The sequence below is a fragment of the Lates calcarifer genome, linkage group LG16_LG22, assembly GCF_001640805.2.
Source record: "Lates calcarifer isolate ASB-BC8 linkage group LG16_LG22, TLL_Latcal_v3, whole genome shotgun sequence".
Classification (NCBI taxonomy): domain Eukaryota; kingdom Metazoa; phylum Chordata; class Actinopteri; family Centropomidae; genus Lates; species Lates calcarifer.
The window spans coordinates 22,181,579-22,209,475 of NC_066848.1; the positions used below are offsets into that span (position 1 = coordinate 22,181,579).

The 27,897-nt window shown below is 39.4% G+C and overlaps 1 protein-coding gene across 1 annotated transcript; it reads left to right on the forward strand.

The window, feature by feature from the left end:
* Nucleotides 1-372: 372 nt before the first annotated feature.
* Nucleotides 373-23,875, forward strand: ncapd3 (non-SMC condensin II complex, subunit D3). The gene is made up of 31 exons (XM_018694088.2): nucleotides 373-487; nucleotides 2,257-2,426; nucleotides 2,789-2,951; nucleotides 4,693-4,859; nucleotides 5,147-5,320; nucleotides 5,394-5,455; nucleotides 5,539-5,626; nucleotides 9,890-10,023; nucleotides 10,283-10,355; nucleotides 10,572-10,697; nucleotides 12,070-12,322; nucleotides 12,575-12,613; nucleotides 13,968-14,060; nucleotides 14,169-14,242; nucleotides 14,416-14,550; nucleotides 14,790-15,010; nucleotides 15,220-15,411; nucleotides 15,496-15,593; nucleotides 15,677-15,786; nucleotides 17,461-17,568; nucleotides 18,327-18,441; nucleotides 18,802-18,897; nucleotides 19,024-19,262; nucleotides 19,906-19,985; nucleotides 20,501-20,638; nucleotides 20,836-20,969; nucleotides 21,152-21,360; nucleotides 22,170-22,280; nucleotides 22,612-22,780; nucleotides 23,469-23,581; nucleotides 23,839-23,875. The coding sequence occupies exons 1-29, from the start codon at nucleotides 436-438 to the stop codon at nucleotides 22,762-22,764; spliced, it is 3,807 nt and encodes a 1,268-aa protein (XP_018549604.1). The 5' UTR covers nucleotides 373-435; the 3' UTR covers nucleotides 22,765-22,780; nucleotides 23,469-23,581; nucleotides 23,839-23,875.
* Nucleotides 23,876-27,897: the final 4,022 nt, after the last annotated feature.

Below are 27,897 nucleotides of genomic sequence, written 5' to 3' on the forward strand. Positions count from 1 at the left end.
TCCATATACAGACCCACCCAGTCCAGACCCATCCCTGATTAAGTTACATGTGCATCCTTTATATGAATGATGGTTTATGTGATTTCCATAATTTACAATTTAAGACAAGTTCCTGAAAGCCTTTTAGGCCTCTTCATCTCTTTGATTAGCCAAATTACAAATGAGCAAGGACTAAGGTAATGCAGTATTAAATTCACAAGGTCTAACTGGGGCTGGGTACGGTCCAGAGATCTTCATTGTTGTGACAATATAATGCATGTCTTATACAGTCTATCCTCCACACCAGAAGATGGCGGTAATGAAAAGAAAATGAAAGAATTAACCTGAGGAATCGGAATCATGACAGCATCCGGATTATTAAGTAACGCTGACGTTTTCACTGCGCATGTGTGAAAGCCTGCATTTTCTGGCGGGCTGATTCAAAACATAAACAAGATGGACCTGATTTCTGCACTGCAGTTTCTTCACTTACATGACGTCCCGGAAGGTAAAATTGTGTGTTTTGTGTGTTTTTTTTTAAATAAGCATCCCTTTTTGCTGCACGGAGAGACCGGGATTGATCAAATTGGGACATTTTTGGCCGCTCCGGCTGCTAACGTCGCAATATTCCGGGTGAAGCGCCCAGCTCCGCTGTACAGGAACAACGGCACTTTGAATTCCATTCGCATATCTTTCAAGATATTGGAAGATGTGTGATTCAGTGTCGCTTGGTTCGGAATCAAAACACAATCAGAACGAAACGTCAGACCATTAACCATTTTCTTTAGGAACCAGAGTCGAATTCAGCAAAGAGCTGTGTAACGTAATGCGGCCTGGGTAATCACGGTGTGTTTCAGTGATTCAGAAGAATCAAACGAACCGATTCACGGAATGTGAGTTTTAGTTAAGTAAGCCTTTGCATTAGTAATCTGTTGGTCGAATCGAAGAGTGGAGGTTTGTAATTACATGTAAAGGTGTTATAGCCATGTTTAAACTTCACCACGTCTCAACAGCGCTGAAACTAGACAACGATGAATTTCATACATTGAATTTCATAAAGGGAGTTGGTGCAAGGTTCCCCCAACAGCTACATCTCAATATAGTCATTAGGCTCGCGGGAACAGCTGCACGTATATACGCCGAATAGAAGCGGTAAACGGTATAAACACATATGGATGGACATATGATGGATGGAAAAGTAGTTGCACCAGGAGATACAGCGGGTAAAATAAGTATTGAACACGTCACAATTTTTCTCAGTAAATATATTTCTAAATATGCTATTGACATTAAATTTTAACCAGATGTTGGTAACAACCCAAGTAATCCATACATACAAAGAAACCAAAGCAAATAAGTTCAGAAATTAAGTTCTGTGTAATAAAATGGAATGACACAGGGAAAAAGCATTGAACTCGCTTACTGAAATTTACAAAAACCTTTGTTGGTAATGACAGGTTCAAGACACCTCCTGTATGGAGAAACTAGTTGCATGCATTGCTCAGGTGTGATTTTGGCCCATTCTTCCACACTAAGAGTCTTCAAATCCTGAAGGTTTCGCAACCTCCAATTCAAAATTCACTGTTGGTATGGTGTTTTTGGGATGATGTGCAGTGCCATTTGTCCTCCAAACATGGTGTGTGCTATGGCATCCAAAGAGTTCAATTTTGGTCTGATATGACCAGACTATATTCTCCCAGTATTTCACAGGCTTGTCCAAATGTTGTGCAGCAAACTTTAAACAAGCTTCAACATGCTTTTTTCCAGCAATGGAGTCTTGCGTGGTGAGCATGCATGCATGCCATGGTGGTTGAGTGCTTTACTTATTGTTTAAGTTTAAAAATTCAGAGTATGGTCCAGGAGTGTGCTACACTATAACAAATAGAATTGGCTGTAGTGTTTTCCACTTGGGATGCACCAGACCAAGTACAAGGCTTTCAAATGGTTTAGCTTTAGGGTTGATTAATTAACTGGGGTCAAAAATGGCTGCACCTGAGGAATATTAGTATTAATATGACTGGGGGGAATGGATTCATTTAGGCTAACAGACTCCAGGTTTCAGTAAGACAAAGTAATTTAATATAATAATCTGATATCAAATCAGATTTGATCAAAGTTTTCTAATACAGCTTTTGATGAGAGAGCTCTAATATTTGATAAGCCACATTTAGTTCTGTTATTTTGTTATACTTTTGCACTGGTGGTGGTCATTTCTATAAAATTGTTGTTAATAAGTGCGCCATTTGATTTTGTTGTGTAATTGCTGTGATTTTCTAGCCTGGGTGGATGCAGTTTGGGACTTAGAGTTCACAGAGAGAAAACCACTGGATAACACCCTAGAGGAAGAACTGACAGGGAGTGGAGACAAAGCCTTCAGAAACCTGCACCAGTGTTTACTGGTCCATGCAGCTGACCAACAGCAGTCTGGCAGTGGTGGAGCTTCACAGGTAAAACTGGTCTGTTCTCCATTCTAGGAAACTCTAATACAAGTATTATTTACAGGACTATACAGGCAGTTTAGCATCTTTTTACTCTGTTAATTTGAAAATATATATATATATTTTAAATTTCTGTTGCTCATTTTCCAAATCATCATTTTTTAGATTTACTTCCCACTTTACAGCTTGTCCTTGCATTTGTTTTCTTCCCAATGCAATAAAAAATTAATGAGCAAAATCTTATGAAAGCAGGGTAGTCAGTCTGACTGTTTTGTTTGCTGTGATGTTGCAAATCATATGTCTGCTGGGTATCTTGTTTTCCTGTTTGGTAGCAGCAGTAAGCGCTGAGTGTCTTCCATGTTGCATTGCAGAGTATCTGGGCAATTCTGGGGGAGAATGGCGTGTCAGTCAAGTCTCTGGTCGCCGTGCTGTCCTTCTTTGTCCTGGCAGGAAAAGCCAAAGCAGCCAATGTCCAGCAGAGAGTGAACAGTCTGCATGCTGCCTCACTCTACATGCTGCTCCTGGGAATCCCAGGTGAGAAAATCAGAGAAATATACAGGTACCTGAGTATGTTTGCAACTATCGAAACAGTAAATACTATAGAGCTTGTCTTGATAGACCAGTCTTAACCTGGTTTATTGCAGTTATATGCTTTGAACTGTATTTGCTGTTGAAGTTAAAGGTGCCCAAATCACATTATGTCTATCCTTGAGCTTTGCCAAACATGCTGAAGCTGATTTATTCTAAAGTATTTCATACCTGTATTTGTATCTGAAGTATTTTAAATCCAGCATTGTTTATATCCATGTTTACCAACCAACAGTCCTCTTCTTCCCTGCCTTTGTCAGAACAAAGTTGTGTTTCTTGGCACATTACTGCCACATGTACATCAATGCAAGAGAACAGTTCAGAAAAGTTCAACTGTTCTATAACTCAAAAACTCCACAGGGAACCTTTAGGTTTACAAGCAGTTCCCTTCATGAACTACACTGCTCAAAAAAATTAAGGGAACACTTAAATCACACATAGGATTTTGATAAAAGAATTATTCAAATTGAAAGTCTTTACTGATGTACATTGTATAATTTGTTGAGAACCCACTGAGGGCTGGATTCAAAATCATACTGAAAATCCAAGTAAAAAACTGAAATCACAGGCTGATCCAACTTGTGTGAATTTCATCACAACAACTCATAATGTGACTCAGTAGAGTGTATGGTCCACCCCATCCTTGTATGCACTCCCAACAATGTCTGGGCATGCTCCTGATGAGTTGGCAGATGGTGTCCTCAGGGATGTTCTCCCAGACTTAGATCAGGGCATCAGTTTTGTAGGGCTCTGGGGTAGGGTACCTCCTGCTCTTACTTGTATAAAGGAGCAGATACTGGTCCTGCTGCTGGGTTGATGCCCTTCTATGGCCTTGTCCAGCTCTCCTTGTGTAGCAGCCGGTCTCCTGGTATCCCCTCCATGCTCTTGAGACTGTGCTGGGAGACACAGCAAACCTTCTTGCAACTGCACATGTGGTTGTGCCATCATGACGGAGTTGGACTACCTGTATCACCTGATTGGGCTGCAGGTACCACCTCATGCCACCAGTAGTGATGGACACTAGCAGAACACAAAACTAGAGGAGAATCAGTCAGGAAGGATAAGGAGAGAGCAACTGTCTGTGGCCACCACATGTTAATACTTAATATTAATACTAATATTAATATAATTAATCTGCATGGGAAATTCACAGAATCCGCACGGGAAATTCACAGCCTCTGCATTGCACCTGTTTTCACTTTCATTTGCACCAAAGCAAGGGTAAACACTTGTACTTCCTAAATGGACAGAATGGTATCCCTGAAGTTTAACTGACTTTGTGTTATACTGTGATGATTACAGATTCCCTCAGTTTTTTTGAGCAGTGTATTTACATACTTCCCATCCACACAAAAGTACCTCAACACAACCAGTGAGAATGGTATTCACTGTAGTCTTACCATTTATACCCTTCTGCCAAAGTGTGGGGTTTTCTGTAGTACTGTTTTGCTTATGTTTAGTTCCACAAGGTGATACAAGACTCTTCTGATGATGTATAAAGTTTGGGCTGCTTGCTTGCTGGGTGCTGTTGCACAGTCCACCTCTTAAATGTATTTAAATAAAAAGTATTATAGTATTATATAGTTTCCATATTAGGTTGACCGTGATGTATGGTTGAGTATTTTGTGTTTTGTGTTTGTGTGCAACTGATGTGCAATAGATGACTTTCCGTATGTGTGTCTTCTAGGGAGCATTGCCAACAAGGTTTTCCATGAGGTTTTGTTGGACACATGTTCTGACTTGACCTCTCACTGCTGGCCTCATGACTCTGGAAAGAAGCGTAAGAAGGACAGCCTGAAGAGTTCTCAAGCGGAGGGCAAACGCTCCAAACCTCATCGGAAAGACACTCCTGAGGTACATTCCTATGTCAGATATTACTCAAGCACTCTCCATCAAGATATGAGGACGCAACATTTGTTATAAATATATACACTGACTTTACATCTAGTGTCACCTAGCAGGTCATCCTGTACTGGAACTTGCATATGCATGATAATATATCTTTCAGGATACTTTAAGAAAAATCACTGTGATTGATTAGCTACATCTGGTTAGCTTTATTGTACTAATAATGCAATAATGCATTATTAAAATGACCATAAGTGTCTGGAAATGATTGTGCCTGTTGTAATTATCCTCAGATGGAAGTGGATGAAGCAGATGAAGAGGAGGATGAGGAGGAGGAGCTTCATTTCTCTGGTCAGGACTTGATGAAGATCAGAGATGCAGTTGTTCTCCTGGTTAAAAGCCTTCTCAGATTCCTGCAGACATTTGCACTCAAAGACAGACCACAGAGCGCCAGTAACTGTACACAGGTAACTACTGATTCCACCATCACGTCCACTTCATCACAAACTGAGCAGGTAACCTTCTTTTTTCTCTCTGCAGATCTTCAGTAAGCTGCTTTACTTTGAACCAGTGATTGGAGAGCTAACCTTTTCTGCTATACAGTGAGTTTTCTAGTCTTGCTCTCATGTTGAAGAATGTATCCAGGACACGAATGAGAAGACAACTGTGTTATTTCTGTTTTCAGAGATATTGATAAGCTGAGGAGTGTTCCTGAGATGGCTTTTTGTGGTCTGCAGCTGCTCTGCTTGCCAAAACATGGAGACCAGAGAGAAGTAAGATCCGATAAGCATGGTCCGCAATAGGCCTAACAGTATGGAGACTTGTTGGATTACTGTTGTTGCCCGTTTCCACTAATGTGAACCTAGATGCCCTTCTGGGATGGTGCTAGTGCCAGTTCAGATTTCAGCTTGAACCCTCTAAGAACCGGTTTGCTTTTCCATAGACAAGGGAGCCACCATAGGCAGTAGGAGTTTTTGGCTTGCATGTCAAAGTACACACTCATTTCCTGTTGCAAAGCATTGTTGGACCTGCTAGTGGTAAAGAAAGCTATAGACAAGTGAGAAACATGAGTGGAACTGGTGAGGGGCATGAAAGTGAGCGTGAAAAACTCAAAATATCATCTGAACAATAAATTGTTGACAAGAAAAGTCACACCACATTGATTATATGGAAGTGGTTTGGTTTCCTTAAAAGTGACGTAGCCCATTAAGACAGTCTGCAAAACATGTTGCTGGTTGGAACCAACAAAGATGGGAAACACAACAAATCTTTTCAGTCACCTGAAAAGGCTTTATCCCCGTGACCAGTATTCAGTATTAAAATACAGGCTGTTTGTCTGTCCAGACCAAGTTCTAACATGGCTAACGGGGCTGTACCAAGACAAAAATCTATTGTCTTTTGTGGCCATTGTCCCATATGAAAAGTGTTTTGAAAAGAAGCGTGGATATCACAGTCTAATTTGCACCTCTACAAAGAAGGCCCTGTCAAAGAAACTTGAGATTGTAGTAGTCATAGGTTTTTGTTTTACTTACATTAGTTACCACAGAAGTTATTTTTTAATGTTTAGAGTTGAGACAGATAAAACAGACAAAACAAATTGTCATTCTATTTCTGTTAGTAAATCATTTTCTAAAAATTGAACTAATGTGCCCATTAAGGTTGTGACGATACACTCAACTTAAGAGATGAGACAATACAAGATATTGGGTTTACGAGAACGAGACAAATTTTTAACAGTATTTTTAAGAAAACTTCAATGATGAAATATATGATTGGAAAGATGCAAAACAGTTTATAACTTCTAACTGAAGCTGTGACCTTCTAATTGAACTCCTTTCCACAAATGGAACATAAAAAATAAAAACAGTATAAATAACAAAAATAAATAAAACTACATTTTTCTTAGTCATTTACCTTAGTCTTATTTTTAAGTGCAAACAGTAATCAAAGTACTACTCAGTACTGTGAAACAGAGACTGACAAGCATGATACAGAGCTAAGAGACTACACAGCCTAGCCAAAGATATGGTCATGTTCTTTTTCAAGAATAGGTGACTTTGCATACTGCTTGTGTTAGCCATGGCTGTACTGCACTGTTCTCTTGCAGTGCTTACATATTGTTTGTGTCTTGTTTGTAACTCTGTCACCCTTAAAGTCTTATACCGGGTATTCAAAATGTCCCTCCCATACAACTACAGTGACAGGGCATCGTCAGTGCTAATGATGAGTTCCATTTACATCGGAGGTCAGAACTCAGGACTGGGAGTGATGTCACCTATGAAATAGTAAAACAAGTCGGGAATGTCAGGAAAACATCACTTGCAGCTCACAGGAAAGCCATATTCTTGCTCTTACACATGCAAACAAATCTGCACCTAAAGAACACCTCTGTTGTTAACATTAGATTGTAAGGCAAACACTTCGGAATGTTCTTAAACAGCCACTCAAATGTATCTGTTTGTAAAAAAAAAAAAAATTAAAATTAAGCCTTGACCGTGAACCAATTCAAACTTATCAGTTGCCATTGTTGGCCAATACCATTGATAACAACAGTCTACATGGTATTTTGCACATACCTACAACTTAGCAATATTTTAACAGAAAAAAACTGAACAGCATTATGTGTGTGACTGACAGATCTCCTGATCAATTTACCCATCAGAAAAGATAACATGCCATTCCTACACTGTGAGCATCTTGCTGTGACACTTCGTTAGCAAAACAACACGTTAACATTCATATGTCAGCTTTTGGCCCTTATCATGCGTTGTTGACTGGCAGGTGAAAACATCTCTGGCCAAAATATCCGGTGGAAAATCGGCCAAATTAATAATCTGTTGTGTGACTTATAAAATATGTTGATGACTGAAAGGATAACTTATTTTGGACTTACTTTGATGCGCACAAGTGTGTCTGTTTTTGGCTGCAGCAGCTATTGACGGTGTCTGGGTTCACTGTTGATCAGTACTTCACCACTTTTGTCCCTATCACTTATTTACAACCAAAAACATTAACCAAGTTAAAAAATAATGGTATCATCCCTTTTTTACACATATGCAAAAGTTGTTGCTGTTTCACTCAGTGTTTGATCACGTGACTCGGTTCGACTCCCATACTGACATTTAGGACTACTCCGACATTTCTAAGCAGACTTTTTAAAACATCTGTCTGGTGGTTCTACATGGCTGGAATTCCTGAATATTAACGGATGTATTGACTGTCAAAGAAGTCTAGCATAAACTCTGCTCACTACCTAAATGTCCATGTGCTTCCACCTCAATCAGCTAACCTCCAACTGGCCAAACGTATTGACAAGTAGAGCGTGAATGCATAGCACATGGAAATATACCATTTATTGCAGTTCAAGCAGTCTTTTGCGATATGCATATCATGCATGTTGTGCATGATAACAATAAATGTTTGATATATTCTGCAGCCCTAACTGGAATGCAACAAAATTTTGTTGGTAATGCTAGTTGCAGCTGGATACTGTCTCATGAAACAGCTTTTCACCTGATGAGAAATATTGTCATGTTTTAATATTGTGAGATCTCGTCCCACCCCTAGTGCCCACAGGTTTCTTTAGGCTGTGCTCATTATTGGGATACTCTTCAAACTCCCAGGTGTTGAAAAAAGAGGGTTGCTGTGATGAATATCAATCAATATGGGGAAAAAAAAAATCATAATCATATTTTTTGCCATATTGTCCAGCCTTACAGGCATGTGTAGCAGACACTGGCGCCGAACTGGCCCTCAACTGCCTTGGCAGAAACTGCCTTGGTATACGTAAACTCTCACTTAATACCATCTTCAGGCTGCAGAAATTAGAAACAGTTTCTCTGTCTGCACCAGTGTCATTGGAATCAGTCTACCTTCTCACTCTTTGTAGTGACACATAGAGGCCACCCGAAGACATGGACCAGATGGCACTTTGCACATTCTGTAATTATAGATCATACCAGCATAGCTTGTAGCGAGGATCACTGTGTAAGATTTAGTGGCATCTAGCAGTGAGAATGCAGATTGCAACCAACTGAATACTTGTCACTTCACCCCTTCCTATCCAAGCATGTTGGAGAGTCTATGGTGGGCGTCAGGTGACAAAATGGCACCAACTAGTGGCATCGACTAGTCAAGTGAAGATGTTTGTTTATATAGCTATATTTGGATATTGTATTTAGTTCTGTTTAACTTTAAACAATAGCTGACATGTACTCTCCCTTCATCCTCTTTGTCTTCAGTATACAAGCTGTGGCATCAGTGTAAAACGCAGAAGGTTCTATGCTAAAAACACTGTTGTCTCCTTCTAATGGCTTTGAGAATACACTTTGCTTATATTGTACCATCTGTGAAAAAAAATCCCTCTTGCTTTAACAACTATTTTAACGAACCATGCGTAAGTAACAAATACGATGTTGATGATAAAGAAGAGAAGCCAGATTTTAAGGATATGTAAACTAAAATTGTGAAGAAAAAGCTCAACCTATTTTTCTACTTAAATACTAAATGGGTACTGTGCACGGCCATGCAAAAGTTTTATTTTGCCCAGGTTTTAAGATATGCCTGTTTTCAATGCTTAAAGCATTGGAAAAACATTTGAAAAACTACAGTACAGTACATCTCTGTCCACAAATACTACCATGGATAATCCACAGGCCTCACTTACATTTTTCTTAAGTATCTGTCTAAGTCCTTTTGCCTCCACTGTACTGAGAGGCAGCAGAAGTTTCGGGTTATGGATAGGTTCCACAAGGGCTGCAGGATAAACTGACATGATTAACAAGACAGGAAATAACATTTCTTTTTCCTGGTGTTTCTGTAGTTGTTGCTTTGTAATGTGAAATACTGGAGGGTTTAACCTCTTCTAGAAGTAAACATACATAAAACTATTGTCTAAAATACACAAAACATTTTCAAAATTAAAATATACTGTGACCTTATTTGGGTTAAACATGAGGCGCTGGTAATATCTACAGTGTTATTTGTTCTTAATTCCATGACAGGAATGCTAATCTAAACTCGTGTCTGTTCTCCAGTCCCTGCGGAGGATTTTCCACCAACTTCTCTATGTGATTCTGATGATGAATAAAGGCAACAGAAGGAAGCCGTCCCTCCTCGTACCCAGCCAGGCTATCCTCTCCACTCGCGACCAGGCCATCCATTTTGTTTGGTAATCTCCCCCACATAAAAATCTGAGACATGCTGAAAAAAGTATTCAAATGTTACAAATCTGTAGAAATATTGCCTGTATTATAAAACTCAAGCAAATTATTATGGTACAAGCAACACCATCTCCTAATAGTTCCTTTATTTCTGAAGTGAATGGAGTATAAAGGTTGGAGCTAATGCTTCACATCAGAATGTCTTAGTTGTTTATTTGGGGTATGTGTAACCATATATTACTTAGCACATAATTTATGTGTTTACAGTCATCTTGTTAATGAGCTGAAGGAGCTGGCACTACCTTTCCTGCATATCCTCCTGCAGCATATCTGCTTCCAGGTGAATCTTCCAACAGACACACAATAATGTGCTTCTTGTGAAGATAAACATGACTACTGTTGGTATAAAGTTCAGAGTCAGTTCAGGTGTTTCTGCCTTAAAGCTATGAGGGTAGTCACACCTGAGCTGATGTTCTTATTGCTAGTAGTAGTATGCTTTTACATTATTACTGATGCAATTAGCATAGCTGTGATAGAATGTTTGTGCTATGTGTAGATGGTGGAGAAGAGCGAGTTTCGAAGCCATGGGGCCCAGGCTGTGGGTATGCTGATATCTCAGATAACAAGCACAGACTATGCCTGCTTCGTCAAGTGGCTGTTTAAGTTGTCCAGACACTCAAAGGTAATGCATCCCAGTGGTCAATTCTCTAAGTGAGAATGCATTTCAGATGCTACATATTGATGTATTTATGTATTTTTATGTAATTTCTGACATTATTCAGACACAAATATTTGATGATTGAAAAGCAAAGTGTTTTCTGCTTCTGACCTTGAAAGCTTTATGTGAATTGTTTTTTATGTGGGTTTTGGGAGTTCTTAAAGCTATCTAGTTTCACAGCTGTGTGAACTGGCAGAAGGGGCAGTGGACATAACAAGGCATTGAAAATACTGAGCTGTGTGGGTTGTCCTATCTCAGCTATGGGTGCCATCACATTACTTTATCTCTAACATTTCAGTTCACCCCCAAGATCCATCAGACAAACTAATATTATGTCCAGGTATTATTATTAAACTACTAACTGGAAAGTAAAGGGCAAACCTGGAGTTTTATCATTAAGGTTGGCAGCTAAATTCCCAGAGGGGAAGGAGGGTTGCCTCTCAGTTAAACTAAGGAATACATATGATATCTGTAATATCCCACACCATTCATGTGTGTGCCATCAAACACAGGAGAAGTAAAGACAAAAATCAGTAAAGACAAAGAAAATTAGTAAAGCCAAAAATCAATCAGGAATACTTGAAAATTAAGCCATTCAAGGATAGGAAAACTGGGTGACACAGAAAAATAACAGGAAGTTCAGCTTTTTTTCCCCAGTGCAGCTGCATATGGAATGCATGTGGACGAACAAAATGTTTAATTCATATAGGGGGGGCTTTCTACACCGATTACCCACAACATTAAAACCACTGACAGGTGAAGTGAATAACATTAATCATCTCTTTACAATGCAATGCAATCTTCTGCTACATGTACCACCCAACATTGTTGTAGATCAAGCACACCTCCCCATGGTAAATGCGCTCCCTGATGGCAGTAGCCTTCCCAAGCAGGACAGTGCACCTGCCACACTATAAAAACTGCTCAGAAATGGCTAAAGGAACACGACAAAGAGCCCACAGCATTGGCGTGGTCTCCAAATCCAACATATCCCAATCTAATTGAGCATTTGTGAGATGCACCAGAACAAGCCAGACGTTGGAGGTCCCATTGTGCAACTCACAGGACCCAAGAGATCCACTGCCAATATCCCAGTGCAAGACACCATAGGACTATCTCTGAGGTCCTGTGTCCAGCTCCTGATGGGTCAGAGCTCTTTTAGTGGCACAAGGGGGACCTATACAATATTTTACAAGTTAGTTTTAATGTTGTGGCTGATCAGTATATATTCCCTGATGAATGTTAGATATCAGTGGCTATAGTTTAAATATCAGGCTTCATCTTCTTCTGTCCGTGGAATCCCAGTGTATAGTGTCTGTCATGCTCATTTCTGTAGATGGTGTGCCGGCTATTCTCTGTGGACGTGGTGATGATTCTGCTGGAGCAGCCAGAGAGGAGGCCAGAGGACTGTCAGGACCCAGAGCTTGCCTGCTTCCTGCCGCACAAGTTCCTGATCCAGAACCTGCTGTTTGCTCGGCGGATGGATGAATCACCCACTGTCCAAGGCCATGCCCTTGCCTGTCTAGCCCATTGTCTGGAGCTGCCTTCATTCAACGTCACCCGTGCCATCCACACCCTCTTTTCTGCCAGTGAGATAAGACACACACACACAAGACCTGACTGGCAGAAATATCTAAGTTTAGCCTTTTTTCCTAAATTTTTTCTGATTTTATATGTTAAAGAAACCTGTTTCAGTAGACAATGCATCACATAATGCTTTGAATTGTTATAGAATATATTTTAAGATATATATTTTTATAATATATTAAGCTGCTGTATTTTCATCATGAACTTTTTTGGATACATTTCCACTAAAGAAACCTGTCTACTCTTCTGTTTAGCTGGAACCCAGTCAGCACTGGAAGGAGAAATCACAGAAGGTACATTCTTTTGTTTCTTTATTACAGAGTTTGTTGTTTGTGTTTGGGTGGAGAACTGCCAGGGAAAAATAAAATTAATCCATTCATACTCTTTATTCATTCACCTTGCTTTCAAAGAACAATTATGGCTTATTGCAACTTCAGTTTTATTTCTGTAGCTCTGACCATCATTCTGATGTGTTATAATCACTTCATACTCATCAAGTTAAAATCTGAGACCAGCATAGTGAGATCACTAAAAAAAAGTCTGACGGCTCAAGAAACACAAGCAGTTAGACAAAACAATGGACTTGGACATTGGTCTCATAAGAGAAAATGAAGATGAGCAGTAAAATTATTTCCAAAACTTACTGTCCATTACAGTTTACAGTCAACTTCCTCTGGCTTCCACTTTGACCTATTGTGGTTACTGTCGTTCATTACACAGCTCTCCCAACGAGCTCAGTGAGAGAGATTATTTGTTACATTTAAAGTGTACTCATTTTCAATAAAAGGAAAAATTAAGAAGCCAAGTTCTGAATGCGTTACTTGTACAGTAGTTCTAGTGGGGCTGGAGCCAATCCCAGCCGACACTGGATGAGAGTCAGGGTGCATTCTGGACAGATCACCAGTCCATTGCAGGCACGCATATAGACAATAACATTCACCTCACATTCACACCATGCAATTTAGAGTCACCAATTAACTGCATGTTTGATTGTGGAGAAGCGAGTAAGAGAACACGTAGACAGGAGAACATGTCAACTCAACAAAAAGCTGTGGTCAACCAGGTTGAACTGCAATCTTCTGTGAGTGACAGCACACACAAGATCAAGAAGATAAGATGAAAAATGAAAAAACACATTCAGCAGAAAGCTATATTAAAAGCCTTTATTTAGATGGACGTATTAGTTAACACTGACCGGTTTTGACCTCACCAGATGTTTGTCATATTTTATATCTAGTTCTCTTTGTCAGAAGACGTACTGGTAATGACAATGTTGCATCACATAATTAAAAGATGTTTACAGTGACACCATATACAATATAAAAAAGAAACTGTAATAACTACATTACAAATGGGTGATGCAGTCCCATCACCATGTATAATTATGAAGGCTGTTAGTTAATGAGAAAGATAAATATTAATAACAGTGGGGTGCCCTGTGCTCAAACCTAGTCTGGACCCTTTTCTGCATGCCCTCCCCTCTCTTTCCCCTGCCTTCTCTGTCTCTCTCTGCTATCACTACTGACATAAAAATTAGAAATGCCAAACAAATAATTACTAATAGGTTTCCCCATGAAGATGTTTTTTTAGACATTACTGTAGTGCATGTTGTTTGAAGTACTTTCATAGATGTGACTTGTGTTGCAGGAAGCTTAAGTTCCCAGCAGACTCAGAAAACGTACCGCACTCTGCCGTTCAGGACTGTGGAGTTTAGCAGCACTGACAGCTCTGGCTGTGATGGTGAGACAAACCAAGCTCAGTGTAGTATTCAAATGTTTTTTATTATACACATTTGGTATTTAACTGTGTAACTGTAAATATGTGAGTTATGATATATTTTCAATGCAGCAAAAGACAACATGGCTTTTCTCCTGCGGCGTGTAAAAGACTCTAAGCCTAACGTGAGGAAATCTGCACTGCAGGTATCTGGAGTTGAGCTTTACCGGACAGCTTCATGTTTCAAATCCAATCATAATTATGAGTGCAATGACTAATCAGTCACCAGTATATGTGTTTTCACCCTTTAGTGGCTTTCTTCTTTCCAGTATGCTTTTTGTAAACCAAGACATGCATATATCTGTGCTCTGCTGTCCAGGCTCTGGTGGGTCTTCTGAAACATGATGTGATCCCCGTGTGCTGGGAGAACTTGGCTATGCTGTCAGAGCGTTGCAGAGACCCGGCTGTGTCTGTGAAGAAAAAAGCCTTGCAGTGTGTGGGAGAGTTGCTTGTTGTGAGTCTCAACCAGCAGCTCTGAGAGACAGTAAAACAGTAATAATGTCAGATAGCTAAAAAAAATTTACTAAAAATAGTAAAATTGTGTATTTCTTTTTTTGTTGCATAAAGTAACAATTTGCATGCAGATACCTTGTCCAAACATTGCAGAGACAAAAAATGCAGAGAAGATTTTGCAATTCACATTTTGAAAAGTTATTTGCTATCAAAAGAAACATTTTTTGCTCTGATCACTAGGCCAAACCAGAGTGCACTGTGGTGCAAAAGGCATGGCTGCAGGGTGTGGTACCAGCTGTGGTGGATTCTGAGAGCTCAGTGCAGGACAAAGCCCTGGAGATTCTGGACCAGGTGCTGCTCAGCCAGGTCAAGCTGTACTCAGTCAACTGCTACCTAGATGCCAGTCAGAAGCTGACCTGGGACCTGCTCGGCCTACTCTGTCATGAAAGCCAGAACCTCAGGTTAGAGCAGCTACATTGTATGAAACACAAAATAGGAACAAGTCATACAGAAAAAATTGTGTGATACTGAATACATTCATTTTTCTAATTAGACTGAAAATATTCAACACAATGAATGCTGAAGACTGGTACAACTGGTACAATACTCAGCAATATTTAAGTCATATTTTAATTGAATTTCTGATTTTGTTTCTGTCCTGGGTCTTCAGCCGATATTTCAGCAGGGCTTTCACCATCTGGTCTAAACAGAACAAGTTCACGCCGACGTTCATCACCAACCTGATTTCACACACTGAGGCAGATCATGCTGCTGGGGCCTGGCTGCTGCTTTCCAAGGTTGTTGCTTCATCTCCCAGACTGCCCTATGGCAAGATCCTGGATGCCTGGGACAGCATGATCAGGTGTGACACACAGAGTTCATGTTTTATTTTCAAGCAAGAATCCAGCGTTACATAGATGTATTATTTATTTATTTTTGCTCTTAGCTCGAAGGACATAAGTGTGACAACCTGCTGTCACATCCTGTGTGTGATAGGAGACATTGCTGCACATTTGAACAAAGACACCAAAGACAGGATAGTTAGTAAGTGATTTTAGTATGAGATAATGAGAGAATTCACTGTAAGAGTCTGGAACCATCATAATATGTCAACTTTCTCTCTGTAGATGATCTTATGTCTTGGTTGAAGACTTTTACTCTGTCTCTGGAGGTGATCAGTGCTGCTGTAGAGACTCTTTATCAACTTGGCTGCAGTGATGACATCAAACAGACTCAGGTTGGGGATCTTGCCTTCTCACCATACACTAATGTCTTATAATTAGAAATGTTGTGTGGAGCAAAATGTAAACCAAAGACAACCCCCTGCCAAACTTTAAACTTCAGAGAACAATTCTAATAAAGATGTGATACTGACAGCAACAAAATGAAAATTTCTCATGTTAACTGATGCTGGTTGTTTATTTGCAGGAGTGTGAAATGTTGATTTTAAAGCAGATGAGAAATACAAAATCAGCTACAATAAGCAAGTGCTGGAAATCAGACTTGAAGGCAAACCACTCTGCTCCACCCACTGTCTGCTCTGTTACGTTCCACCAAGCCCCTCACCTACGTCATCATGTTTGCTGTCTCAGCTAATGCAAAAATCAGGAGTTTGCTAGCCTGTAAGTCACCCATAGCAACATCTTCCAGCAGCTAAAACTGAAATGAAGCCTCTGTGTGTAGTGGTAGATGAGAATTGCATTCATATGTTGATCTACTGTGAGCTCTCACACCTACTCAATGAGTCTGAGTTTTTAACTATAAAATAATCTTCCACAGGACAGCCTTGTATAAGCAATAGTTACACTCAACAAACACTTGATTAGGAACCCCATACTAATAATGGGTAAGGCCTCCCTTTGCTGTCAAAACAGCCTTCCTGGGATGGATTCCACAAAATAATGGAAACATTTCCTTGAGATTCCGCCTCATGTTGACATAAGTGCATCACATCATTGCTGCAGATTTGTCAGCTTCACATTCATGCTTCCAGTCTCCACATTGTAAAGGTGTTCTACTGCATTCAGATGTGGTAACTGGGGAGGCATGAAACCAGTTTGAGTTTGCTTTGTGACATGGAGCATTATCACACTGGAAGCAGCCATTAGAAGATGGTAAACTGTGGTCATAAAGCGATGAACATGGTCAGCAACAATACATAGACTGTGTGTAAGTCTGTGTAATTCAAACCATGATTGATTGGTATTAACAGCCCAAAGTATGCCAAGAAAATATCCCCCACACAGTTACACAACCAACACCGGCCTGGACTAGGGACACAAGGCAGGCTGGGTTCATGGATTTATGCTGTTGAAGCCAAATTCTGAGCCTGCTATTCATCAGACCAGACTTGTTTTTCTAGTTCACAGCTGTCCAATTTAAAGCACCTGTGCCTCCAGTTTCTGTTCTTGGGTGATGGGAGTGGAACCTCACGTGGTCATTAGCCTATCTGGCACAGCAATAGCTTCAGAATCATTTTGATGGTACACTGACTTGTAGTGGGGAGAATGGCTCCTCTCTCATTCCTACTCTGCACCCTGATGCCTGTAGATAATAATGTAGATATCTGATATCTAGCAAGGAAAACATCAAGAATTTGAAATGGAGTTTGAATTCAGTTCTGGAAGCCAGGGGTCATGAGGAACAGACTGCCCTGTTTCAGTTTAGTGGTTGGGACCATGGAGCTCCAATTAAGGGATATTCATGTACAGAAAAAAAATCAGTTGCTTAACTCCTCGGACTCAGAGCCCAACAGAATTAATCACCGCTCATGGGTGCAGAGAAAGCTGCTCCTCAGCAAAGTTACATTGTGTTGCTTGAAAATTACTTTTTGACCTTTTAGTAAAAAGAAACCAATGAAAAATGTAGGGCTGTACCTGACTCAAAATGGGATTTCTTTTGCTTTCTTCAGGCTTTTCTGAACCAGCACTGTGGTGAACTGGTGTCGGTCTGTGAAAGTTATTTAGCCGCCATCATCCTGAGTGAAGAGGAAGCCCAGAACATTAATGAGGAGCTTATGGTAAACATTAACCCTTTACTGGCTTTTCCTTCTTATCCCAACACTTTCTTTATCATGCAGCCATGCAAAAACAGCACTACTTGATTATATTCCTAAATGTAATCGAATTGTCTTGTATTGAACAAAGAAATCTGCTGGTGTTGGAATCCAGTTTAAACAAGTTGCATTAATTACATGCACTGAAAACTCAGTTATGTAAGATAGTCTTACTTAAAATGAGTATTTTGGTCTCTGTTTAAGTTGACTTTAATGATTTATACCATAATCTAAGATTAATAATGAGAAAGCTTCGAACAGCATATTCTGGTCTCTTGATTGAGAAGAATTTACACTTAAATCTAATCTTTTATTCATTCAGACATTTATGCCTTATTTGGTTAGTCATAGTGGATGACATTCAGCAAACGGCCCGGGCTAGATTTGAATCCGGGCTGCTGCAGTAAGGACTCAACCTTAATGGGAAGCACTTAACTAGGTGAACTATGGCAAAGGTCATGTTGAGTTTTTATATTTTTGTGTTTGTGAGCCATATGGTTTAGCATAATTATTCATGTTTAGCTTCATGTGTATTGTGCAGACCAGACTGTGGTTCTCTTAATAATAATGATCTGAAATATGAGGCAGGAGCCTCTGTTATCTGTTCTCTTCTCTCACATTACTGTTTTTATTTGTCAAAATCAGAGACCCAGTATGTTGCACCATCCTAGGTCAGTGCCTGTGTAGCTGTGCTTCTCATATAACTGAAAATGTTCTTTTAGGTAAAACACCTCCACATTCTGGGTGTGGCATCACTCCACTGTCCTGAGAAGGTTGGCAAAAGAACAGTGCTGCTGGTGGAATCTGTTCTCACAACACATTCTGACAAAGTGGCAGGTATGGAGGATGGATATACAAAATTTGATTGGCAAGGCAGGCAAGACCACCCATAGAGCCATGTTTTTTAAATGACCTAATTTAACAGTTATGTACGTTTACTGTTACTAATTGGCTGCCTTATACACTGCTACCAGTATATGTGACACAAAAAGACACTTCTTCCATTTTGAGCAGACCTAGTTCTAATTTCTCATTTTCTACATCAATGCTACAGAAGTACCTGATATTGAAAAGCATATTGCTTAGAAGGAATGCATAGCACTGTGCCACAATGTCTTTTCTGATACTACTTCTAGGAGTAACCAAAGTAAAAATATCAAAACCTATACATAGGGACTTTATGTTGTTTGTTGACAGAGTGCCAGGAGGAGCTGCCAGCCTCACTGCCTCTGTCCCAGTTCAAAGCAAACTCTCTTCCTACCAGAGTCCGAGCCCACGGAGTTATCACTTTAGGTAAACTGTATTCTCATAGTTTCTGTGTCTCTTTCAGTAATGTCTGGAAAACACTGTCCTCCATGCATTCCTGCCATATCATCATACATGTAATGTTTCTTCTCTTTTGGCATCCATTTGATTCAGGTAAACTGTGTCTACAGCATGAGGAACTAGTCCAGAAGTACCTGCCGGTGTTTGCCAGGGAGCTGGAGATTGGCACAGACGTTGCAGTGCGAAACAATGTGGTGGTGATTATGTGTGACCTGTGTGTTCGATACACCAACATCGTGGATCACTATATCCCTAATATCTCTGCCTGTCTGCGAGACAATGAAGCTGTCATCAGGGAGCAGACACTCATCATGCTGACCAACCTGCTCCAAGTGGGAACTGTTCTATTCATTTTACACTACAGGTTGAAATTGAAATAAGATTGTTTAAATTATTTATTGTAGTCTGATAAAGAAGAAACAGGGTGATATCAACATCTCTAAACCTATTTCTGCTCTCTCAAATAACAACCAGGTTGTTTCTTCTTTCTCCAGCTATGTTGATATAAAACCAACAAAACCTTTGAAAAAGTGAGAAAACATCAAATTGATCAACAATAAGGACATTTAAAACTAAATTCAGTTTCATATATTCAAAGCTTTTTCAGTTTCCTAGCATTTGTCCAACTTCAACTTAAATGAACTGGAGATTTGACATCAATTAAAAACCACAATGAGACAATATTTTTACTATCAACTCTATAGACAGTGAGCTTTTCCTTAAACCGTTTAACTAAGAATGAAAATGAAATGAAATGAATGAAAATGGTTTAAGAATCAACTGATCATCCAAGATAACCGATTAGACAACAAAAAGGTTTTTTTTTTGATTTTTATTTTAATCACTTAATCTTGTTGGACTTGGTGGAGTGATCGTCTATGCAGTTCCGTCTTTGTGCCATTAAGCTGTTCTGGGGAAACAGGGCAGGGTTTGTATGTAATGTCTATCTCTTGTAATTTTTGTTCTTTTTTCTAGGAGGAATTTGTGAAATGGAAGGGCTCCCTCTTCTTTCGCTTCATGGTGACACTGGTTGACCCAGTTCCTGCCATCGCCAGGTAAATCACATATAGATAGAAATAATAATAAATTATTTTTTAATCTGATTATCATCTAATAAAACTATGTTGAGCATAAGATACCTGTATACACAAAAGTGCTAGCAGAGTTGGAGAATCAGCAGCAAGGTCCTGTTGATCTTTAGTATCCAACTCTACCAGGGCTGCATAATGGATTAACTTTAAAAATAGTCACACCAAACGGCTGTAATACCACAATGGAACATTTTTAATTTGGAGTAACCTTGATAATAGTTAATGAATATGTGCATTTATTTTTTGGGTCAAGGTAGCATGTACAAGCTACCTAAGCCAATATTGTATATCTAAATGTTCGCATTACCATTGTAATGTTCTTCACAAAGCTCATGCGTATAGTGCATGCGTTACACATATAGGGTATTACCAGCTATATGAGTGCATGCTCTGGTCTCCCTAGACATTGCACATGAACAAATGAACAAACACATTAGAGCTTGGATCTAATAAAGAAAGCTTCCTGTTCCCTGTGCCAGTCTGTGTGAATACTGCTTGCTCCACCTCCTGCTGAAGAAGAACCCAGAGATGTTCAGCCAGCACTTCATCGAGTGCATCTTTTACTTCAACTCCTACAGCAAACACAAGTCCTACAACAGGTTCCCTCAAAGTGAGAGGTAGGAAGATGTGGGGATATTATTTCTTTGTCTATCATTTGGTTCCATATCTATCCATCTATTTGATATTTCTCAGAGATGGCACACTGAAACAGTACAGTATGTATTGTGTTCCAAGTCATGCAAGATTATTTGTCAAGTTAATTCATTATTTTTTTTTTCTTCATTCATTAACTTATGTTTTTAACTGTTTGCAGTGAAAAGGTCCGGTTCTCCCTGAAAGGAGCTCAGCACCGTGAGAAGCGTTTTCGGATCTACCGCTTCCTGCTGGAGCACTTCACAGACGCCCAGCGCTTCAACATCTCCAACAAGATCAGCCAGACTGTCTTAGGTGAACATGTATTTGGATTGGGAAATAAAACCAAATCTAGAAACTACTTGTTAAATGTTTCTCTTTCTCTGATGACTTGTATTTATGAATTCTGGACTGTTAGAAAGCAACAATTTGGGCCTAGGTTAGTAATAACTGGAAAAAAAAAATCACTCATAATCTCTTACCTGTTCTTATCCCAGCATGCTTTGTAGATGAAGAGCTGTCTCTAGATGCAGAAGGTGCTGAGATTTTATCAGAGACCTTCAATATCTTGAGTCTTAAGGAGATGAAGCTGCAGGCCATATCTGCTCTAGCAGGAGTCACATCAGGGGAGGAACCAGAGGAGGAGAACATGGCCACCATGGCTAAGGCTGTCCTGCAGGCCGCTCAGAAGAAGGTGGTGACCCAAGTAAGCAATGCTGGCTAAGTTACAACCGTAATTAACTGGCCATCAAAAAAAATATTACATTTCTTTATTTAGCGAAAGTATTTTCTTACTTACTTGTACTTTACTTTTGTTTCTCAGCTCAGCTCTATCCCACTCTATCAACACAGCTCCTCACACATGTCACATTATTTTTAATTTAATTTAATTAATTTATTCAATAACACATTGAATTTTATGAAGCAGCCAGGCAACAAATTAGAGGGATTTACTGACCATGGAGGCAGTTCACACCCTCTGACTGTAAACAAAACTTGGCTACCCTAGAATGTATGCATACCTGTGGTTAAAATTACAGTAGCAAACCAGCCAAGAGCACACACCAAGTAAATAAGATGACTTGAAATTACGAGGAGTCCCTTTCTCTTATTTTGGTTGCAGCTAACTGTTTCCCAGCTCATGCCCCTGTGCTAAGTTAACATTAGCATGTCCTAGATCAGTCTGCTCCATCTAACTCATGTAAGAAAGTGAACAAGCCAACCCCCAAATGTCTAAGTAACTGGTGTTAATGGGATTAGTGACTGTAATGACATTACTGAATTTTCCCTTATACTGCTTATCACTGAGAAAAGTAACCACTGTACTGTAACGTGTTACAAAGTAATGCATAATGCCCCACGCTGCAGGTCAGTGGGTGGAGTCAGTACTGGGACACAGGTACAATATTTAATGATGTAAGTTTCCTACTAGAAAGAAGCTGCTCTTAAATGCCATCATAGAGTTGCATAGAGCTTTCAGGTGAGCTGCTTTTAGTTTCCTGCTTTGATCCACAGGTCCAGAAGAAGGCCTTCATAGAGAACACAGTTCCTCTCATCATCAGCCTGAAAAGTCTGCTGGAGCAGAAACGCTCTCCCGTCCTCGGAGACCTCATGGCCTACCTCCAGGTGAGAGCATAGCATGGACATATGGAGGCCCCCTGCATATTCATTTGATTAATCAGTGGGGAACTGGTGTACACTGTGATGAAATACGTCACCAGAAGAAACAGAAACAGAATCCTATTACTTCAGTAGTAGATCCTAACCCTAACCTGGCCACTCCAACAGCAGACCTTCACCCTGCTACAACAGTAGACTCTAACCCTGCTTGTGGAACTCTGTACCCTAAATATATATATAAAAAAGAGGGAGAGAGTTATGCATGGCCTTGAGGTAAGGACACCCAGCCTCTGTGTGACACTACTCAAGTATGACATGATGCTGTTGTTCCCATCAGGTGACAATGCAAGATTACCGTAATGAAGTGAAGGAGTTTTTCTCTGGAGATGAACAGCTGGCGTCTGAGGTGGAGTTTGCTCTGAAGAAAGCTGATAAGGAGAGAGAGATAGGAGGAACAGATGGACAACTGCACCCTGACAGGAGATGTTAAGACTCCCACTGCACAGGTCAGGATAGAGTCTATAGCCAGGATACACTACATACACACAAATATACTTGTGTATATAATACAAATAATTCCACTACTAATATAAAAAGATAATATATAAATAATTATAATGATACCAATAATGAATAAATCTCACAATAATGTTTAAATCCAGTAGTTTTTATATGCAAAAATAGGGTTTGGGTTATCTTTAGATATCCAACACCATTTTAATTGTTTTTAGCATGGTTGTGATAATTGAATTGGCATTTTAAAACAACCAAAAATATTTCACATCGCAATTATGTAAGATTTTGAAGTTTTGTTTTAAGGTTTTAAAAGTGCTTTATAGGAAATCCCAAAAATATTAAAGGAAATGTTAATAATTAAAAATGGTTTAGAAAAGAAAAAACAGCTTGAATACAGAATATTATTTTTTAACATGTTATTCAACATGGTTTCTGTACAACCTGAAAAAACCTGAAAATGAAGGTCTTAAATGGTCTAGAGATGTAATAATGTAGTTTACATTCTCCTTTTCTATTTAAGTGTCTTTTTTAAAGAAAATCAACCAGTCTAAAATAAAAATATTACCAATGTAATGTGATTTGTGATTGTTCTTGTCTTAAATTAATAATGTACATGTCGGTGTCTCTGAGTTCCCCATGGTATGTCAATATGTCATAGTGGTTCTGGTCTTTCCTCAGGATTCAGTCCAGGATTCTCCTCTCAGGTCCAGGCCCCTCCTCCCATCTAGTTTTGCCACTCCACAGCCACCATGTCCAAACCGCCTGTATGTCAGACAGTCACACACTGACAGGTAGGTTTCTATCACAGCAGCTGATCAACACTGGTCAGTTAACTAAAAATTCAATTTCCCTGATCTGATTCAGAGAAATTATAGCTGTATGATAGGCATCTCCACTGGTTCACCAGGGTGCCTAGTGTTTTACATCTTTAATTGTTTCTTCCTCTGGTTTCACTTTATTTTAGTACAGTATGCATGCAATTTCATCCACGTGTGTGTGTGTATTTTTTTATTTTTTATTTTTTTGTTGTTGTTGTTTTTTTCCCCAGGCGTACATACAGATCCAGGCAGGGGGAACAAATGCAGTCTAAGTCAATCACTCTGGAAGGAACAGGTACAGCATGCTGCAAGTTAAAACTATGATTTAAATGGAAATGATTGACATTGGTAGTGATGAACCAACAGACAATTATCAACTACTCTGCAGTTCCATGGACTCTTTTAACTGTTCAGTTCTATTCAATATAATTTTATTTATATAGCGCCAAATCAAAACAGAAGTTATCTCATGCCACTTTTCATTTAGAGTAGGTCTAGACTGTGCTCTTTTAGATTTTTTATAGAGAGAGACCCAACATATCCCACCATGAGCAGCACTAGGCGACAGTGGCAAGGAAAAACTTGTAGTTACTGTTCCGGTTCAGTGTCAAAGCTCTCGTCAACCTAGTTTACAGCAGCAGCAGGCAGATGTTTTCCAAGAAAAAGCGCCACCCACTACCTGCTCAACAGCAAACAGCAAACAGACACAGTCAGAGACTAGCTGCTGTACATGGTGGAGCATTTAGCAGCTAAAGAGACAGATTTCTCCAAAAACAAAGCTTGAAAGGAGTGAATATTGGACCTCACAACACACCACCCCAAATGAATAATAAACTGAACCAGAGTTTTTCTTGTCTGTGGGATATGAAAATAGGTACTTGCTAACACACCAAAGATAGTGATATATCTTGTCCCTGCTGGCACCAAGTGGCCAAAACATCAGCCAGTGCAGGTTTAATTTACATTTACCGGGTAAAGAGCACTTTTTAAGGAGTTAAATCAGTTTTCAAATCCACACATTTTCTGAAATTTTCCAAACTATATTTGAGAAATGAGATGAGGCATTAAGATATCTTTTTTTTTAATTTAGAGAAATATATATAATATTTTTTAACATAATTCCCAGTCTGATTTATCATAAACACTTTTATGTTGTGTTAGTTTTAATATTTGATACAATCTGATGATTAAAAGTTTTTTTTATCCTATATCTTAGGTAATGACAGCAATTTATCCTGACTGATTTGTGTCTTTGTTTCCAGTCATGCCTAAAGGAGCTGTAAATGACAGAGCCATCAGCACACCAAAAGGTTTGACCTATCCCAAACTCCAGAACACAACCCACATCATACATTTGATATTCAGATCCACATAATTCGCCATCACCACAAGTGTGTATTACTGTTATAGATTCTCCCAGTGCCATTTAAGCACCTAACCTTTGGCAGTGTTAGTGCTTTTCCTAACACCTTTTGCTTAGAAGTAGCTTTGCATGAAGACTTAGCAAAGGGGGAAAACTAGCCAGGCTCTGTACAGGATATAAATAATAATAATCCAAAGCTTACTGATGAACTTGTATCTTGTTGGTTAAATCTGTACACAAACGGAAATGTGAAAAAGACAATTATGGCCTTGAGCTATGATCAGACCACACAGTGTTTTTTGTCAGATTAGGCATCCATAGTGCCAGAAATTCTTTGCTGCATCTTGGTCAGGAGACAGCACAAGTTCAATGTGACCAATCACCGTTCATCTCCATGCTGTCAGGAGGAGGGTCAAGAAATTGTAAACACGCTGTCAAGAGCATGCCGAACCAACAGGCAGTGATATAACTCCGTGTCCACAAGCAGCTATTGTTGTGTTGGAAGCACCCATGACATTTGCAGAATGCTTTTTATTGTTGCTAGGCTACAAAAGCTTCCTCTGGCACTTCCACATGTTTTTTCTTTGTGAACATCAAGTCTGTGTTCCTGACTGTGACAAAAGACACACGCCTGAGATCCCAGCAGACTTGGCACCCCCACATTGATCATGGTAATCCTTCAGTGTTAGATTGCAAAGAACTGGGTGGTCAGTGATAGCAAGGAACATTTTCTCCTCCATCATTATTGACAGTGTTGATATCATATTTCCTGCCCCTTCTGATTTTGATTAGGCGAGAGAGAAGCAACACTGACAAGTGTTGTAATTATTTTCAGCTGAAACTACCGTGCAGAAAAAGGCTGTGTGACTTTTCTTAAAGGGATCTCAGACTCAACTTTGCTGTTCAGGTCAATTCATTGTTTCCGATGTTGATAATCAGGCCTGATGCTGGAAATTTGTCGGCCACAACAACATCATGTCGCACTGTGGCTGAATTTGTGTAGTCTGAACTTGGCCTTAGGTGGAGTTATGAGCTAGAAGTGTTTCTTGAATTCATTTTAATTATCTTTAAGTGACTTAATTTCAGTTTAATCCTTATCTCATCACTGAGGTGCAGATGTACACATTTTTGTGTTACAACCTTACTTATAAGAACTTTTATCTTCCACCCCACCCCCCAACCCCCACCATGAACCCCCCTGTCTGTCTGTCTGTCCTCCATCCTGTGATCCAGGTGTCAATGTCAACTTAACTTTTGATGAGGGAGTCAGTGCAATCTTCAGTGACCGAGGAACAAGTAAGCTACTCTGACTTCTCACTCAGACTTGCCAGGTGTTCTGGCGGCAGTTTAAGAGTATGAGAATCTATGTTCTCATTAGGAATCAATCTAAATTCCTCCAGAACTAAAACTCTGTCAAGGTGAGGTAGACAGGTTTCAAGTTCAGTTTTAGATTAATCTGTTTCCACTGTTTCCTCACAGGTCTTGTTGGGGAGACCAGTGTTCTTCATGTGCGCTCAGATGAGCCGCAGTAAGTCAGCTAATTTTGTCTTTGACACAGTCAGTGTTTCAGTCACACTTTTACATGTGTATGTGTTTCCAGTAACAACATCATATAATTAAATAATAATAATAATAATAATTCATGTCTTTCACTCATGTGAACCTGCATTTGTTAAGAACATTTTTATTATTTATTGGAGGTGAGAGATTTCCTTTTCCAATAGTATACAGAAAATTTGTAAAACCATCCTTAAAGGACAGCATTGGGTGTCTCTCGGTAACAAGTGCTGTGTGTGTATATCAAAGCCATAAATACACTATTACTTTTAGTAAGTGTCCATCTGTTGTAGGAAATCTCTGAGCCTTTTCTAGAGTTTTCTTCTGTAGGAACCAGTAGGCTTGGAGAGCCACAGACATCGTGGAGTGAGGTCAGGATGTTTAAAAAAATAATGCCTCAAAGTGTTTTTATGAACTTAATACAAAGTGCAGTAAAGAGAAAAAAAAAACAGGTCTATATTTGCTGTGATCCCCCATTGCCTTTCAAACAGCACCAGTTCTCCTCGGTACATCTGTACAGTGTACAGTCAAGGTGCTTGGCAGGCAGGTTGTTCAAAGTATCTTGGAGAAGTTGACAGTTCTGTGGATTCAGGCTGTCTCAGTGTCTTCTGTCTCTTCATGTCATCCCAGTTGTTCTTCTTGTCTTTGAAGATAGTTCTTTATGACTGGCTCTACATATGTATGGCTTATTTATGCCTGTGAATATTCTCATTCATCCAGGTCACAGTTATCTCAAGGAAAGTTTTAATCGAAAGCAACTGGACTTAGTTGTAGTCTAGGGACTGGTAGTCAGTTTGGACCAGATGAACTGATGAAGCCTCTTGGATGAGAGATGAAACGTCTTCTAGACTACAACTAAGTCCAGTTGCTTTCGATTAAAACTTTCCTTGAGATGGCTTATGTATGTTATCATGTTTGAGATCAGATTGTGTTCTTGGTGTTATTTCATAATAGATAAGAATCTAAACATACACATCATAAGTACCTAAAATGTTTGCAAATGACTGTATATATTTTCTGTCATGTCTAAAATTTGCAACAGCCATCATACGATTTTTAATTAGGTTAAAATTATGAAGCTTATACAATATTGCATTGCATTAATACATTTTGGTGTGTTTAGCAGAAGGTTTCTGGGGAGAAGGTGTGGTTTAATATTTGACTCTGTTCTACGTTTCAGAGCTCCTCGACTGAGGCAGTGGAACGTGCAGTCTCCTCTCCGCCAGAAGAAATGATCAGCTAGAGTTTAGTTGACATACTGCTTCATGTTTTTGTTTCTGATTTATATTTGTACTAAAACTTACCACTCTCTGTAGTTACCACTTTATTTTCATCTACGTGATTGATTTTTTTTTTCTCATGTTTTTCG